A 17,108-nucleotide genomic window follows, 5' to 3' on the forward strand; every position below is an offset into this window, starting at 1 on the left:
CACACAAAAGATAAAGTTTATTTATGTCAGATTTAAGATACAAAATAATTACAGCTAAGGCCATGGTTATTTATTTACTTTAATACCCTCTTATATCAAAGTAGTTGTGAATTCCATTCTTTTTTCACTTTTGAGTCCCCATATATTAGTAATTTAATCTTTGCCTTTTTAGGGTCTGTAAAATGTACTCATACACTCTACATACAAAACCAAAAACATAAATTTGAAATGCTAGCAGTGTCATGTAAGAATAATAACAATAATAATATACTTGAAACTCACATAATGGAATGCATGTAAACTATATTAGTGTAATTGTCATAGTGACACATTTCTAAATGCAATATTGATACAATGTTTCCATTTTAGAATAAAACATTGCTGAGCTGGACTAAGTCATTTTCACATATACAAGACAAGCATTATGATATGTTTAACTACATGGCAGATAGGACCCAAAAGTGAAAATGATTAATTTCATACTTTGAATCGGTTCATGATTTTAAAGAACAGTCCAAGATTACCTTTTATAAAGTGGAGAAAAGTTTGCAAATCAAAACCGGTGTTACCAGATTCAAATTGAGGATGTAAAATGGGAAAAAGAACATTTACTTTATCTTGAACATTTTTGTGGTGTGGTTCACTGCTGGGTTGTATTATTATTACATTTCTAAAACTAATTCCACAGAAAAATATGTAAATAGTGAACAACATTGCTCCCTTATTTTTTTCATTCATTATATTTAATACTTTCTTCATTGTAAACAAAAGCACACTAGAATTCACAATGTTTTGGATTTAGACCACAGCTAATTTAAATCAGCATTAAGTATTAAATCACAAGGGATCTACATAATGTTGTGTTTCTAACCCACAAGTGTTGAACAAAGTAAAGAATCTCTTGCGTAAGCATGAGAAAAAACCTTTGCTCCCTTTTGGGTTTTTGTAGTGGTTTACATGAGTGTAAATATATGCAAAGAAGTAAAAACCTTACAGGGGCTCTTGTAAAGACAAAATGGAAAAAATAAAAAGGGAGGAATTATGGTGAAACAGCAAAACAAAAAGCAGGCACATTCTTTGTGGTGTTGAAGTAACAGAAAAGGCCAATGGGAAAAAGGATCAGATGAAGAGTGAGGAACGTGTGAAGATTAAATCTTGAGAAGAAAGCTATCGCACAGCTCCTGTCTTGGCCCCTAGTGTAGAGTGCAGGATTGGTCTCAGGTGATGACGTTGGGGCCTTTGCGTCCAGTGCGTTCGTGGATGTTTGAGATCTTTAGAGCAATAGCAATAAGTGGGCCTAGCACAACCTAAAATCATTCAAGAAATAAAATGAGAAATTCACACTAAAACCTCCAGAACCAACAAACTCAATACTAAAATGACCAGTGGCAAAAACTGACAGAATTATGATGTGATAGTGATTACTAAATATTTTATCTCTCAAACTTTCATAATTCACATACTATACATGCTATCATTAAATAGACAAACTATAACTAAGAAGACATTTTTCTTGTAAATCACATCGTTGCTGTTGGGCAGAAACCTCTCAATTTTTTTCCATAAATCATTACTATTGGTCACCTTTTATGTTTATCCGTGGGTTTTGCAAATATTTAACAGATGAAAATATTAAAGCAACACGTTGTCATTTTTTACCTTAAAATAATGTCTCTAAAATTATTTCAGAGGTAGAACAACTCTTAACCAGAAGAATTCCACTACCACTGCTATCTTAGCAGCCTCATAGCGGCTACACACACAGCCCCGACCATCCCCTCTGCAGAAGAGTGCAAAAAAAACGCTTCTGCATTGGCCGGTTCCATTAGCTTAGTTAATAAATTCACGTGTATTGCGCTACCCATGGGGAAGCTTATACAGCGACGTTATATACAACACTGGTAACAGACAATTGCGCTTTTAAACCTCATGGGGAAACCATGAGCAAACGTTCTATAGTGTTGCTTTAATTAAAAAATAGTGTGTTTCTTCCATGTGCTTAAAAGTAGCAGTTTTGGAGATAAAAGGTTTCCAAGAAAAGCACATCACATATATTTACTATTTTTATCTACCGGTCCCTATATTTGTTCTGAGAGAGAACAATGGAGGAATATTTACCTGAGTCTCTCTGCTGTGTCTCTCTGGATCTCTCTCGTAGCTCTCGGCATAGATGCGGATGGTGGCTCCACCTCCAGATCCAGATCCACTGAGTCTGAAGATGATTCGGGAGGAGTCTGTGAATATGATCCTTAGGCCCTGCAGGGAAAGTCTAGTCATAACAGTTGCTTTCATCTATAACGCTTTCTAATTTGAAGTTTAGCAGTTATTCTCAGCAACGTATGGTACAATGCAATTGGATATGTGTTTTGACAGCATGTTGATTTGGGTTCATTTTAAACCTCTTACACTCTAAAGAGGGTTGTGTGAAAACAACACATTTTCTGTTCAGTTAAGGACAACAAAATCCAATATCATCCTAATGCATAACGCACCTTTCTCCAATTTCAACATTGCTGTGTATAGAAAATACATTTCTTACAAACAACATACACAAGAATAATGCTAATGACAGGACAAGGAACTTCAGGAGCCAATTAGATTAGAGCTGGGGGCCCATCCCCCTAGCCCCGCCCCTGTAGGGAAAGAGGCAAAAGTGGCTTGTACAACAAAGTTTCCTTCTGGATTATACTGCTATTACAGTCTCAACCCCTCTGAGCACCATAGAGTATGTGTCATCAACTCCAACAGCTGAGTGTCCCTCCATTGGCCCCTACAGCCATGCAGAAAGGTGGACCAGGACAGCTGACACAATCCTGCGCTGTGTGGAATGTTTGTTGTAATAATACACACTCAGCTGTGGAGACGTTGGATGCATGACTGAAGTGACTGTGCCACTGTGGTCAGCGGGTGACGGCTCAGAGTCTGACCCGGTGGAGGGCCCTGACCTGATGTCACCAGACACTGTGGCACATCACACGAAATGGTGAGGTGAGATTAGACGTGTTAGACTTTGAGAGAGTATTTGATCAGTGACAATGAAGACCGTTTCCTTATTACAGCGATATACAGGGATATAAAATAAAAGACAAGTGGATTGGAAGTTTAGGGGTTTAAACTTTGTTGGAGGCTATATGATGTGTGGTATTTCGCATTGGGATTAGCAAAAAAGTCTTTTCTGACAGGTTTCCATAACATTCTTCTATGCTATTGTTCAGTAAGAGACAGGTCCTGTCCCAACTCCTTCTATATATTGATTCATTTATCTGTTTAGAATGGTGTACTGTAGCAAATGAGACAGATTGACAAATATATACAAGCAGACAGATACCGTAGATAGACAGACGGACAGACGGACACTGTAGATAGAGATACAGACAGACGGACACAGTAGATCGAGATACAGACAGACAGACAGACAGACAGACAGACAGACGGACGGACGGACGGAAACAGTAGATAGATAGACAGACATATATATATATATATATATATATATATATATATATATATATATATATATATATATATATATATATATATATATATATAGCTGGTGACAGATAGATAGACAGACAGACAGACAGACAGACAGACAGACAGAGTAGATAGATAGATAGACAAGCAGGCAGGCAGGTACTAGTAATTAGACCAATAGAGTAGATAGATAAACCGATAGACAAACAGATATGGTAGATAAATAAATAGATAGACATGCAGACAAAGACTGACAGACAGATACAGTAGATAGAGATACAGACAGATAGACACAGTAGATGGGGATACAGATAGACAGAGAGATGTAGTAGATAAATAGACAGAGAGACAGACAGACACAGTAGATAGAGATACAGACATACAGACAGACAGATACAGTAGAACGAGATACAGACAGACACAGTAGAACGAGATACAGACAGACAGACAGACAGATACAGTAGATAAAAAGACAGACAGACACAGTAGATGGATAGATAGACAGACAGACACAGTAGATGAAAAGACAGACAAAGAGCAAGATATATTAGATAAATAGACAGACAGACCGACTGTCATGAATCTGCCTTCATGTCATGTCTATTCTTGGTCTTGAGGCAGATTCATGACAAAGTCTTTTGTTTTATGTGAGAGAGAGATGTTGGGTCGATCGGCTTTCTTGCTCTCTCTCTGGTCCGTGTCTTTGTTCCCGCCATCTCGTTTCCTCGTTAACCTTCCCTGAGTGTTTCAGTACCCGCACCTGACCCTTGTTAATTATCCTTTGTCTGTCTCCCTTTAAAACATCCTCGTGTTCATTGTCTTGTGCTCGTTCGTTGTACTTGTTACCCTGTCCTAAGCCTTGTCGTGTCAGAATCCTTGAAGTTTATGCTAGTCTTTGTGAGTGTTTGTTTAGTCTTTATAGTTGAGTTCCAGTTGAGTGTTTAGTTTTCAGTTTATGGTGTTAGTTTTTGTGTACTGTCTTGATACCCCCTCGTGGGTTTTTGTTTTCTGTTTTATATTATTAAAGTCCTTGTTAACCCCTTCATCCCCGTTTCGCTGCCTGCAATTGGGTTCTCCATCACAGTTCATAACACCGACAGACACAGTAGATAGAGATACAGACAGACAGGCAGATGCTATGAAATACACCGATAAAGTAGATATATAGACAGACCGACACAGTAGATTGACAGACAGACAGATACAGTAGACAGACAGACAGACAGACATAGTAGATAAATAGATAGACAAGCAGCCAGATATAGTTGATAAATAGACTGATAGATAGACAAGCAGGCAGGCAGATGCTATGAAATAGACCGATACAGTAGATAGATAGACAGGCAGACAGACAGACAGACAAACTCACCTTTCATCTGTGTGTGTGTGCGTGCGTGCGTGCGTGCATGCATGTGTCTGTGTGTGTGTCAGAAAACTGAAATGCTCTTCGTCTTGGCACAGTAAATCCAGGCTTATCTATTGAAACGTTCTTCTCCTTCAGCTCTCATTACTATCATTACTATCACGTTCTCTGAAGGAGAGAGATCTGCTGCTGAATTCTGAAGTTGAACAGAGCTCAGACATTTGTATATTGTTCATTTCAACCACATCGTGTATACTATACACACATAAGCTGCTAAGTGTGAATTTTGATGCCCAAACATGGCATCCCACTCATGCCCGTGTCTGCTAGGTGGTCTGTATGTGCAACAGGGAGCGTGCCACACTGAATTACTTATAATTGAAGAACATAAACCCTTAATGCTGAACAAACCTCTGGCAGCACTTTAAACGAGGGACTAAACTGCAAAATCTCAGCCATTTCCCTATTAACTCACATGAACGATGCACACTATGGGACCAATGCGAACATTTGATCTCGTCTCAAAAACACAACCATTTACAATGATCCAGTTAAGAATAATTGTGCACACATGTTAGAAACAATCCTTTTCTGTTGTTGAGTCAGTTTCAATCACGGTTGTATTGAATCCCATCAAAAGTAGATACTTTCAAGCCCACTAAGTATTTATAATATGTATATTAAGTTTCTTAGGGGGTCATCACTCATGTTTATGTTCCCATTATACTTGTGTCCAGAGCAAGCTGGATGGGAGGTCGGCTCTGTGATGAGGGGGCCAAAATGCAGAAGGAAATGATGAAGTGCATTAAACTATTAAAAATTTTAAACTAACCTGCTTTCTGGATACACTTCCATCCACAGGGTCAATATACTCAAAATTATCAGCCTTCTCCACGCTGTAGACATTATTGCCTACAGCAAACTTCTGAGGGGTGAAAGTTTTATCTGTTATAACAGCCTCCAGATCTCTCATGAGGTAATACGCCATCCTACCATCCACCCCTTCATAGTCAAATCTGTCCGGTACAAACAAATAAACACAAAACAAAGAACGAATGTAAAAGTTTTCCTGACAGTTTGGAGAGCTTCCAGGATTCTGAAATTCACATGAGGCCTACAAGTAAAGCTAATTAAGGAAAATGGGGTAAACATATATGGGAAAAGTAAAACAATCCATACACTTATTACTTGCTGCCTACTTTTGGAAAAAAAGTTATAGAAAGATCAGAAGCAAAGTAGATGTTGCTAAGAAATAAAGAAAGGAGTTCAATGGCGGTCTCTAATTGGTCCTCTGAGAACAAGCTGGTTCCATTTCAAGCTCACCTGCAGAAGTAGTTGCGTCCCATTTTGGCCCAGTGATCTCTTACTATCTCCTCCACCCCCTGCTTACGCACAGCCATGATGGACAACCACACCAGAACCGACCAAAGGCCATCTTTATCCCGAATATGGTCTGAACCTAAAGGAACGAGAAATCAAGAATGGTACAGAGACCATCAACTTGCTATTCCCATCTGCATCTGTGGGAATCAAAATGAAAAGCTCAGATAATTGCAAGTCCCTCTGGATTAATCTCTGACTCTGAGACGATGATATGACAGAGATGATAATAACTAAATTAAATCCTCATTCTCCGTGACAACTATGAGCGAATCTTCTTTGTTCATTGAATTGATTTATTTGATCTAATCATGTCAGTGGAGACAGAGAAACAGATCCAAATGCTGAACTGTGTTATGCAAAAATTATAAAAACCCATTCAAGCTTACCACATATCAAAGCACCAGCCAAAGTCTGTTCCAAGCCAGCATTATACTGTTGCACAATTAGCCCTGACCGCTTAAATCAATAAAACTGAAGAAGGTTTTCTACAAAAACCAAAGTGACAGCCCCTTGGCTCACAAATCTGATTTGGTGTTCAGATCCATTCTTTAAGACTGATGGTCTGTGCTGTAATGCCGTAATGAAATCTAATTTGCTCGCTCAGACAATGTAATCAATATCTGCTGTATCTGCATTGGTTGCTATGGTAATGATGTAAGCATCAGCAACATGCCAAGAGACTTTGTCGTACAACAACTTCTCAGTGCAGAAACAAAATTGTACATTTGTTCTCTGATTAGGTCTATCATGATCTCTCACTTTGTTTTTTAGACTCACTGAATGCAAAAAGAACATTGAGCTCCAGGGGCAGATGTATTCATGCTGCATGTTGTTCATTCGTTCACTATTCACTACGTAGTAAACACCAGATAGTGCTCAGATGCATCTCCAGACATCATGACACAAAATTATTAAGTATTAAACCAAACCAAATGATTAAACAGTTTCAGACATTACTTAAAGGAATAGTTCACCACAAATTAAAAAATTCCCTCATGATTTATTCACCTCATTCTCATGTATATGCCTTCCTCATTCAGTCAAACACAACTTCTTTCAACTTGTTGGGGTTCCAAAAAGCACATCCATCCATGGTTACAGTAATCCAAGTGAAAAATGTAGCTAAATAATTTTATTGAACCCCATAAAAGCATGTAAAATTCATGTTAATAACTTCAAATCCCATTGTTTTTGCGTGTTTGTGACTAGTTGTTGATATTTTATCACAAAATAAGAACTTATGATGTTTAAAGTTCGACTTGCTGCCATGTCTGTATGTATATAAAACAATGTTTTTAAGTAAAAATATGATTTGTGTTCAGCTAAAGAAATAATTCATATACAAACAGGGTAGCATGGGGGTGTCATAACATTACGCATTTTCAGATAAACTTTTTCTTTAACAAATAACATATAATGCGTGAATACTGTTTGCATGTTTCTACTCCAGCATGATTTACCAAGCTACGAAAGTCTATTTAGTCCATTACCCTTGAACCCTATATAAAATGTCATCTTACAGCAGGAAGGAAGAGAAAAAATGCCTGCAGCCAAGGGAACTTTGACAATCCTGTAATCCTGCTGCGAATGAAAAACACGGTGAATAATGACTGAGCTGCTCTTTTGACACCTACAGTTTAGACAATGCTGTGTCTCCCTCAAGGTCTTGGTGACAATGTAAAACCCCAGAGGCTTTACAGATCGACTCTGACGCCCAGAGAGCCAAGCGTCTGTCTGCCCAGCAACATGATTCAGTGCCAGTTGCTTATTCCACATTCAGCTGCCAACCAAAACACAACCACTCAATAACACAGAGGGTCTCACCTTTACATATGGGTGTCCCTTCAGCTAGAGGCACTCTTCGCACTGTGGTCAAATAAGGTACCTCAAAACACACTTTTCACAATTGTTTTCACCAGCGGAAATCATTCCCACATATATAACTGATATACATTCAAACTTATGATGACTTTAATATTTTCTAGTGACAGCAGGTTTTGTATTCATATTCAATATACTTTGTAGAGTCACGCAATGTGACTTCTAGGAGGCAAACACATTTATGCAATCCCTCATCTAACATATGTGTTTTAAATTGACATTTAATGGATAACAAATGTAAACAATATTTTTGACTTAGTGTGACCAAAGAGGCTCGTCGTTCCAGTCATTCTATCTTATTACCATTTTACATGCATAATGTGCTTCATGGTTGCAAAAACATTTTAAACATATCTACATCAACACATGCTTCATCACACTTAAAAAACAGAAAATACATTAATATCTTCTAAAAGAAGTGAAAGGGGTTTGATGGCACCCACCTGTTCCAAAGCTCTCCTCACCGCAGAGGGAACATCTCCCGGAATCCATCAAGTTGCCAAAAAATCTCCAGCCTGTGGGAGTTTCATACAGAGCTACCTTCATAGCCTTAGCAACCCTGCAAACAAACAGGAAGCGTGAGATCTCCAGTGCGAGCCCAATGAGGCTTTATCTGGACAAGATTTACAAGATCTGAAAGAAACTCTCGCTGTATGTCATCGGCTGTTTCAACTCTGTATCGAAGCATCTCTCAAATCGTGTAGATAGCATAACAGAGCTGATAGTGTCCTTTTTTACCTCAGTCAGATTAAAGGGATAGTGGAGCCAAAAATAAAGTTATTTAATTATTCATTACTCATGTCACTCCAAACATGTATGACTTTCTTTCTTCTTCGAAACACAAGATAAGATATTTTGGTGAGTTGGTAACCAAACCAATTGCCCCCCAGGACACAAAACCACAGACATTTAAGTTTTCGTAGTAAAAAAACAGAAATATACATGTTTTAAATTACATAAAGGTAAATGCATGATGACAGAATTGTATTGCTAGGTGAACTATCCCTTTAATGCGGTGATAAATATGGTGTTATTTTTGACTCGAGAAACGTGATGCTACATTTACAGTTCAACTAACATGTTCATCTAAATGACGACATAACAGGGAAGAAAAGACGACGCAAGATAAAAATGCTAATTTTGGATCATTTACTTTCTGAACAAAACAAAACTGAACAAACGTCCATGAAAATTCGATCCATGTTGATCTCCAAAGGCTAAAATGCTATAAATAACCACCCTTTAAGCATGTTAGATATAGCAATATCACTTTAATGCATTCTATTCAAAGAGACCACCATTCAACTCCTTACATATTTTCGGTAGTACATCTAGTCCTACATTAATCAAACTACACATTTTGTGTGTTAAACCCTGTAACTTTATAAGGCAAAAAGCAGAACCAAACCATGCTGAAAGTTTGGCTGACATTTGTTTTGACATTCAGCCATGTGGCTGGAGGAGTAAAGAGTACTTTACTCTTCTGCATGTACTATACACCTGCTTAACTTCCTTAGCTTGTCAGACTCCCATGAGTAGTCATGGATTTATATGGTTATCATATGTGACCCTGGACCACAAAACCATTCTTAAGTAGCAGGAGTATATTGTAGCAAGAGCCAACAATACACTGCATGGGTCAAAATTATTGATGTTTCGTTTACGCCAAAAATCATTCGAACATTAAGTAAAGATAATGTTCCATGAAGATATTTTGTAGATGTCCTACCATAAATATATATAAAAATATAGTTTTGTGAGTGGATGCAGCAAAATCATGGACAAAATGGACGGAAACACGTCTACAAACCTGCTCTTTGGGAATTACCCAATCAAGTTTGGTATCTATGTAAAGTTTAGAATTTCTGCTATCGGGTTCATCTACTCTCCACAACGGCACTAAAGCAGATTGCCAATAGAGAGTGATAAAACAAACTTGATTCTTCTTCACAACGGCCTGCTACAGTGCGATTTTCTCAATATTTCGATTTTTTTGCACCCTCAAATTCCAGATTTTCAGATAGTTATGTCTCAGCCAAATATTGTCCTATCTTGACAAACCATACAAGCTTATTTATTACTTAGTATCACACAGTAGTGTTATGTGGCGAATCAAGATCAAATACAAGCTTGAGGTCCTACTGTTCTGTTCCCCTCTCTCCTCCCCTGTCACTTCCTTTCTCCACTCCACCATCCTGTCTAATAAGGCCCAAAATGCCCTTAAAAAAGAAAAACACGAAGAAAACAAGAAAAGTGACAATAAGCCTCCTCCTCTGTTTGTTGATCTTGGGTGCTTGTCTGTATACATAACTATTTTCAGACTGCAATTTGGCTTTATGGGTAATGAGTTGCCGAGATCCCATCAGATGAAGAGACGAATAAGAGCGGAATGAAAGGCTTGAGATGCAGCTGTTTACTCGTGGGTGGAATTATCAAATTTGGGAAAAAAAAATTATTCACTCCAGGGACGTAGATTAGGAACGAAAACCAGGCAAAAGGACAGCAAACTGGAATCTCTGACCCCCCTTTGATTTGTTTTGATGATTTGCTGTCTTGTTGGTGGCCAACACAAGCAAAACCACACCTAACTCACAATATGAACATTTTTGTGTTGCATTTAAATGAACAAATCTGTGTGTTTCAAACATGAAAAGACGCATAACACGCCTTGCTGGATTTAAAGTCAGAAGCAGCTGTTCCTAACCACAACCTGGCAATGAAACCCAATTAACGGTTGGCAGCCCGTTAGCTTGAGTTGACAGGCGGTTTAAGTTTCCATTCAAATTCCAAAATAATTTTTTTTTTAAGTGAGGCTTTGAACACCAGCAGAGCTTGAAATTGCACAATTGAAACATAAACAGTTTAAGGGCTTGATGACTTTATAAAGTCAAAACTAGCTTTACACTCAGACACAGGCTGAACAAATCATGGACTTCAAGAACACATGTCAAAAGTAAAAAAGTACAAGTTTTGGAAATCAAACCAACCACATCATTTATAATATTTCAGCTCACATTCGCATGTTATTTGAGATGGGTTGAAAATATGTGATAATTACAGTTATGGTTTGTGACTATTGTACTAAATTGTCCTGTGTATGATAACAACGTGTATCTGAACAGTTCATCCCCAGTGTATGGTCACATTGGCACACACCCCTCCCACATGTAGAAAACAAGGCAGATGTTTCCTCTCAGTCTCCAGCCTTACATGCCTAAACACAGTAACACGAAACTCAACACACACACCAGAACTACGAATGCCGGATTGAACAGATCAGTCAGTTCTCTGCCAGTTTACAAACACACACTTCTGAGAGATTCATAATGTAAACAGGAACGGTCTAGAACTCGCTCGTCGCCTAAAAAGGTTTACAGCAGCAGAGGCACCTCGCCCCATCAATTCAAGTCTCCAGAGACCTTCACACCTCAGAAAAAAAGTGATGGCCTTTTTCTGTGAAACACACAACTATATCACTAACAACAACAGAAATAGTTATTTATCATACAGTGAAAGTGATGATGACTTAAACTCTTAAAGGGACAGTTCAGCCAAATATTATAATTCTTTCACCATTTACTCAACTACGAGTTTACTTTCTTTTTTTTTGCTGATGAACACAGAGAAAGAGATTTGTAAGAATGCTTGTAAGCAAACAGTTCTTGGCCACCATTGACTACCATAGTAGGAAAAATGACAATGTCAAAAGTGCCTCAGAACTCTTTGCTTTCCTACATTCTTCAAAATATCTTCTTTTGTGTTCAATAGAACAACTATGGTAGTCAATGGAGGCCAAAAACTGTTTGGTTACAAGCATGATATATTTCTCTGTGTTTATCATAACGAATTCATTTATAAAGATTTGGAACAACTTGTGATTAAATGAAGACAGAATTTTTGTCACCGTTGTGAACACAAATCATACTAAAATGTATGTTCTTTTGTAAAATGTTTACGCATTGCCATAAGTGGCACATATATCATATGGACTTTCTTTATAAATCACCCTCCACATCTCCTGTTTCATGGAAGAAAGAAAATTGAAATGGGCTCACACAGGGTTGAGTAAGCGATGACAAAATGTTCATTTCTGGGAAAATGTATCTTTGAAGGGCTTTATCCATAATGCTAGAATGTGTTGACATTGGAAAGCATTTTTCAAAAGCTATTTAAACAAGGCCAGTTCCCTTTCCGCCTCTATAATTTTTTTCCTATTGTGATTGGGAATTACTCCCATGTATGGAGCACATTACCCAACAACCTTGAACATTTAGAAAGAAACAGAAAGCCAATAGCTCTAAGTTAAACTTGGACATTATGAATACGAACATTGTAGAACATGAACTGTTCAGGACGTTCCTAAACATCTACTACTTTACAGAATGGAAAACATGAGACTATCTCTCCTCAGCTTTGACTGTACATCATGAAGCACAGCTCCAGGCCAAATCCACACTTAACCTCGGTTTCTTTATCTTAGTCACACCAGTAGTTTAATTCTCACTGGCAGGGTGTCACCAACATTACATTGACCTTGCAAAACCTCCAAGAACTGAATAATGAGTCACCACACTAAAACTAAATAGACGAGAGAAAATTGATGGATCTGTGTGTAATGACGTAAATATGGGTGTTTCAGTGAGTGGGCAGCTTTGAATAACACCACTTCCCATTTGACCCCAGAATTTAAAACGGTGTTTCATGTCCTCTCATTCAGTCTATAGATATTAAACTGGCATAGGAGGAAGTATTCATCATCTAACATTATCTAACTTGTTGAGTGGCACAATTAATACGTTTTACAAAACGAAACTAAATATGAGACCAAGTCTCACAGCAGGCAGGTCTTTTGCATGATGAACCCTAAAAGTAATTTCTAGTTGGGTGAATGCTTTCTGCATTAGCACAGGGTTGAGCTTACACTGTTATTCTTAGGGAGTAAGTCTCTGCGCCATTACGTCCGGCCCATGGCTAATGCTTTTAGTGCTCAGTATCTTAAATTGGAGAGAATGATGGACTCACCAAGATGTTAAAAAAAGTCTGAGGGATGTTTTTTTCCTTGATCATCAACTTATCTTTTATTTTAAGAGCTGACTGGCTGTTCTTTAAACAGTTCTGAGAAGCTGTAGAATCCTTTATGGCATGACAGCAAGTTACGAGAGTCCTATTAAAATCTCCCACATTTCTGAAAACTTTACTAGCCTTTTTTCTGCTTTCCTTAAAGACACTTTACTAGTCTTTTTGTGTGTTACCTGTCAATGGCCATGCTGGTTGGCATACTGCGAGCGAATCCCCGTACCCCTCTCTGACTGAAGTAAGGGATGCAGGAAAGGTTTGCAGCCATCACTGCCAGTGAATCTGATGGGCTCACAAAGAATCCATTTTGACCCATAATCATATAACGATCCTGATAACACAAACATGAGCAGTAATGTTTAGGTTAACATGACAGACGTAATTCTAAACATGAGTCAATATCTGCTAAAATGTTGTGTGCGTGTTTTCGTGCCATTAAAGCAATTATGAATAATCATATGATTAGAGATAAGCACCCCATCTGCATCAAAAGCAGCCCCAAAGCCAAACTCTCCCCCTTTCATAGAGTCCACCAGTGGTCCGGCAAAAGCAGGATTGGGGTTGGGATGCTGGCCTCCAAAGTCCTCCAGAGGGACACAGTTAACAGCGGAATTAGCTGTAGCCCCAAGCTCATCACATAGGATTTTTCTGACATAGGGCCCCATGACTGAAACAGAAGACGTGAATCTACATTTAGATAACTGTGATAGTCCGCAAAAGAACATTTTGATGTAAGCCGAAAGATCGAACCTCCATTCATAGCATCTATCCGAATTTTAAGGCCTGTTAGCAAACTTTTGATGGCCCCAAAATCAAAAATCCCACGCAGCATGTTTAGATAGATCTCCACAGAATCCACAATTTCAACTGAAAGACACAATAAGAACAGTTTTACACGTAGTACATAGACTGTAAATGTGACATTTTGGAAGAACTAAATGGCGTTTATATTGAGCACCTCTGAAGGGCTTAAACTTGTTCTCCAAATCAAAGTCATGGCGGCCAAGGCGGGACAGGTCGATGTGGAGGTCAGGACAGGTGGCGTATTCCTCTAGCGTGCGACTCACCTGATGAATCCTCTCCATCACAGTGTCAGGAGAAGGTCCTGAAAACAGTGTGAAATGTCATGTTCTGTAACACTGAACTGTTTAGTTTTCTGTAAATAGATTTTCAAGACAGCTTCCATAAAGTTGATGGTAAGCTGGGAGGTCATGACTCATGACCCTGTTGGAATGGCCATTCGCTTTAAGGCTAATGTGACATGATGATTACATATTTTAGGTACTGCGTCATCATTATCATCCTGTAAAGGATTGAATGCTGGGTACTGCTGTGCAACAATGTTCTCACCTCCGTTGGCAACATTGAATTTGATGCCAAAGTCTCCTCCTGGGCCTCCTGGACTGTGGCTTGCTGTGAGGACAATCCCACCTATGGCTTTTATCTTCCTGATGATGCAAGAAACAGCTGGGGTGGACAGAATCCCGTTGTGTCCAATGACCAGACGTCCTATCTGAAACAGATGGATTTATGAAACTCTCTTTTGATTTTGAAATTTGTTTGCTGATCTGGAACCAGTAATATTAATTTCATTTGGTGTGAAATAAATGAAGAACATTTTAATAGAATAGAATATAATAGAATAGAATAGAATAGAATAGAATATTATGAATGAAACAATAAAGTAAAGCAAAGCAAAGCAAAGTAAATAAATTAAATAAAAGTATACATTTTCAGTAGATAGGTACCACGGCCAAAAGCATTCACAATGACAATATTTTACAATATCTATTGAAATCTTATTGTAATAAATCTGAATAAATGATATCATGGATATTGTCAATACCACTATATTGTGACACTACTAATATAACATATTCTTCAAATGCTATAGCTCTCTTAGATTCCAGACTTTGCCCTGCATAGATGGGGTTATCACAACATTGTTGCATCTGAGGTGGGATTTAAATCTGCAACCTTCAGAGGCGCCAAACAGAGCTACCGCTGCATACCAGATTGACAACTACATCTGCTTAGTAGCTCGTTCCTTTGGCAGCAACAAGCTTACAAATGAAACACAATTATTTTCCTTTTGGAAGATATCAACAATAACTTCATGTTTAATGGGGACTTGACATTCCCGCTGTCATGAATTAGATCCCCATTAAACAATGTTTCAATGTTTCTTCTCCCTGTTGAGTTCAAAACAGCAGCCTGGACATCTCAGCAACTTTGTGACTCATTAAGCTTTACAAGATCAGGCACTTTCTATTAATAGCGAGTTATTTGGCATCTCTCACTCAAGCAAAGGATGACCAAGTGTACTATCCCTCCAGGCTTTTATCATTACGCTTATGTTCGACACATACTGTAATTAAATACCGCACTTCATTGATGCATTACATTGCACTCCTATTGTTTTTACTTGCATGTCTCATTGCGAGTGAACTGTATTCACCAGCAAAGATTATCCATATAAGGTGTTGGTTTTGGATACACGCTGCTGAGGAAATCGCAGGCTCTGTGTGTCAAGCTACTGAGTTTGTATGAAAGAACGAAATTTAAACAATGCAGGAGAAAAGACAATGGGGTGGAATAATGTGGTATGTACATTAAAAGAACAATAACATATGCTATGAAGGCTGTTGAAGAGTTGATAAAAAACTATATTGGCTTGTGGCCGATGTGTCCTGGGTTTCCCCGTGGTTCTGTGAACCCCGGAGGTCAAAATAAGGGAAGCAGCAGAGAACAAGAAGGTGGAGGGGAGGGATGGCACAACAGATATTTGACTGAGTCATAAAATAAACTTTTTTTTAGGTTTCTTTCTTTAACCATGTATTTATATGAAACAAACAATTCCCTGCCCAAAAATCATTTTTTAGGAACTTTACCACCATAATAGGAAATATTACACTGTAAGTCTGTGCACTCAGACACTAATTCTGAATAAAATAATCATCTCCCAACAAACACGAGGAATTGTAGGCATACTATGAAATATATCAATTTCCGATAGTTCCTAATGCATCTATTTTAAAGATGCTTGTAAAAGATAGTCTATATCTTTAATGTGTAGATCAGATCATCTATTAAGTGTGTTTATTAACGTTTCACTGTTACGAAAATACACCACAACATATACACTTACCCCGTTGGCAGCTGCCATTTGTACAATGACTTCTGTCGCAGTTCGGCTGAAGTATCTTCCATCGCTGCCCACGACCATAGTGCATCCTTGACGGTCCCTCAAGTCGATGGAAGACAGGACACTTTGGATGTAGTTTTGGAGATAGTTCTTTTTACTTTCAAAAACCGCTGTCTTCTTTCGTAGGCCGTTTGTTCCTGGTCTTTGGTCATCGAAAGGGGTCGTTTGAATAGTCAAAATGGGTATTGGATTTGTCTCCATGATCTTCTGAAACGCTCCGGTGCGCGTCTGAGGATTGTCTTCTGATTGTTGAATAAATTGTCCACACTTGTCGGAATAAAGAATGAGGTGCGATGCAACGTGTTGTAAATATCTTTAAAAGTAACGGGGCATTGGATTCTCAAACTTGCCGAATCAGAAGCTGCGAGAAGGGTGCGCCACAGCGCAGTGCGCCTCGGTGAAAGAGTGGATTATTGAAACGCGTCCAGTGACGCTTCTTTGGAAAACTAGTGTGAGACAGCTGTCTTCTCATCGCACCGGGACGAACCGTGGTAAAGAGACCAACATATATAGAACAGTGGATGTAAATGTTAAAGAAATAGTACTAGATATTGCTTCACGATCACCAATACCCGTTTACCAAGCTGTCACCCGCAAAATTAAACTTGACATAAAGTCAGGAAGGATACAAACTGTATAATCAGCTAACGCTCTGTCCAAAAATAGCCCGTGATGTGGGGGAACGAAAAGTGCCGCTGCGCTGCTGTGTAATCAGACGCCTCCACT

The 17,108-nt window shown here is 38.5% G+C and overlaps 1 protein-coding gene across 2 annotated transcripts; it reads right to left on the reverse strand.

Annotated features, from left to right (window-relative positions):
- pgm5 (phosphoglucomutase 5) lies at positions 1-17,108 on the reverse strand. 2 transcript variants are annotated; one of them, XR_013787341.1, is made up of 12 exons: positions 16,326-17,010; positions 14,528-14,690; positions 14,136-14,282; positions 13,928-14,044; positions 13,654-13,844; positions 13,354-13,508; positions 8,545-8,660; positions 6,161-6,296; positions 5,670-5,853; positions 2,119-2,256; positions 484-1,307; positions 1-127 (listed from the first exon to the last, which is right to left on the reverse strand). XR_013787341.1 is itself a non-coding variant. In XM_079468273.1 (11 exons), exons 1-11 carry the CDS (start codon positions 16,581-16,583, stop codon positions 1,218-1,220), a joined length of 1,695 nt encoding a protein of 564 aa, XP_079324399.1. In that variant the 5' UTR covers positions 16,584-17,108; the 3' UTR covers positions 1-1,217. The 2 variants fall into 2 exon arrangements, 1 of the variants encoding a protein (XP_079324399.1); XM_079468273.1 differs by having other exon boundaries at positions 1-1,307; positions 16,326-17,108.

Source organism: Barbatula barbatula (genome assembly GCF_947034865.1).
Source record: "Barbatula barbatula genome assembly, chromosome: 11".
NCBI lineage: Eukaryota > Metazoa > Chordata > Actinopteri > Cypriniformes > Nemacheilidae > Barbatula > Barbatula barbatula.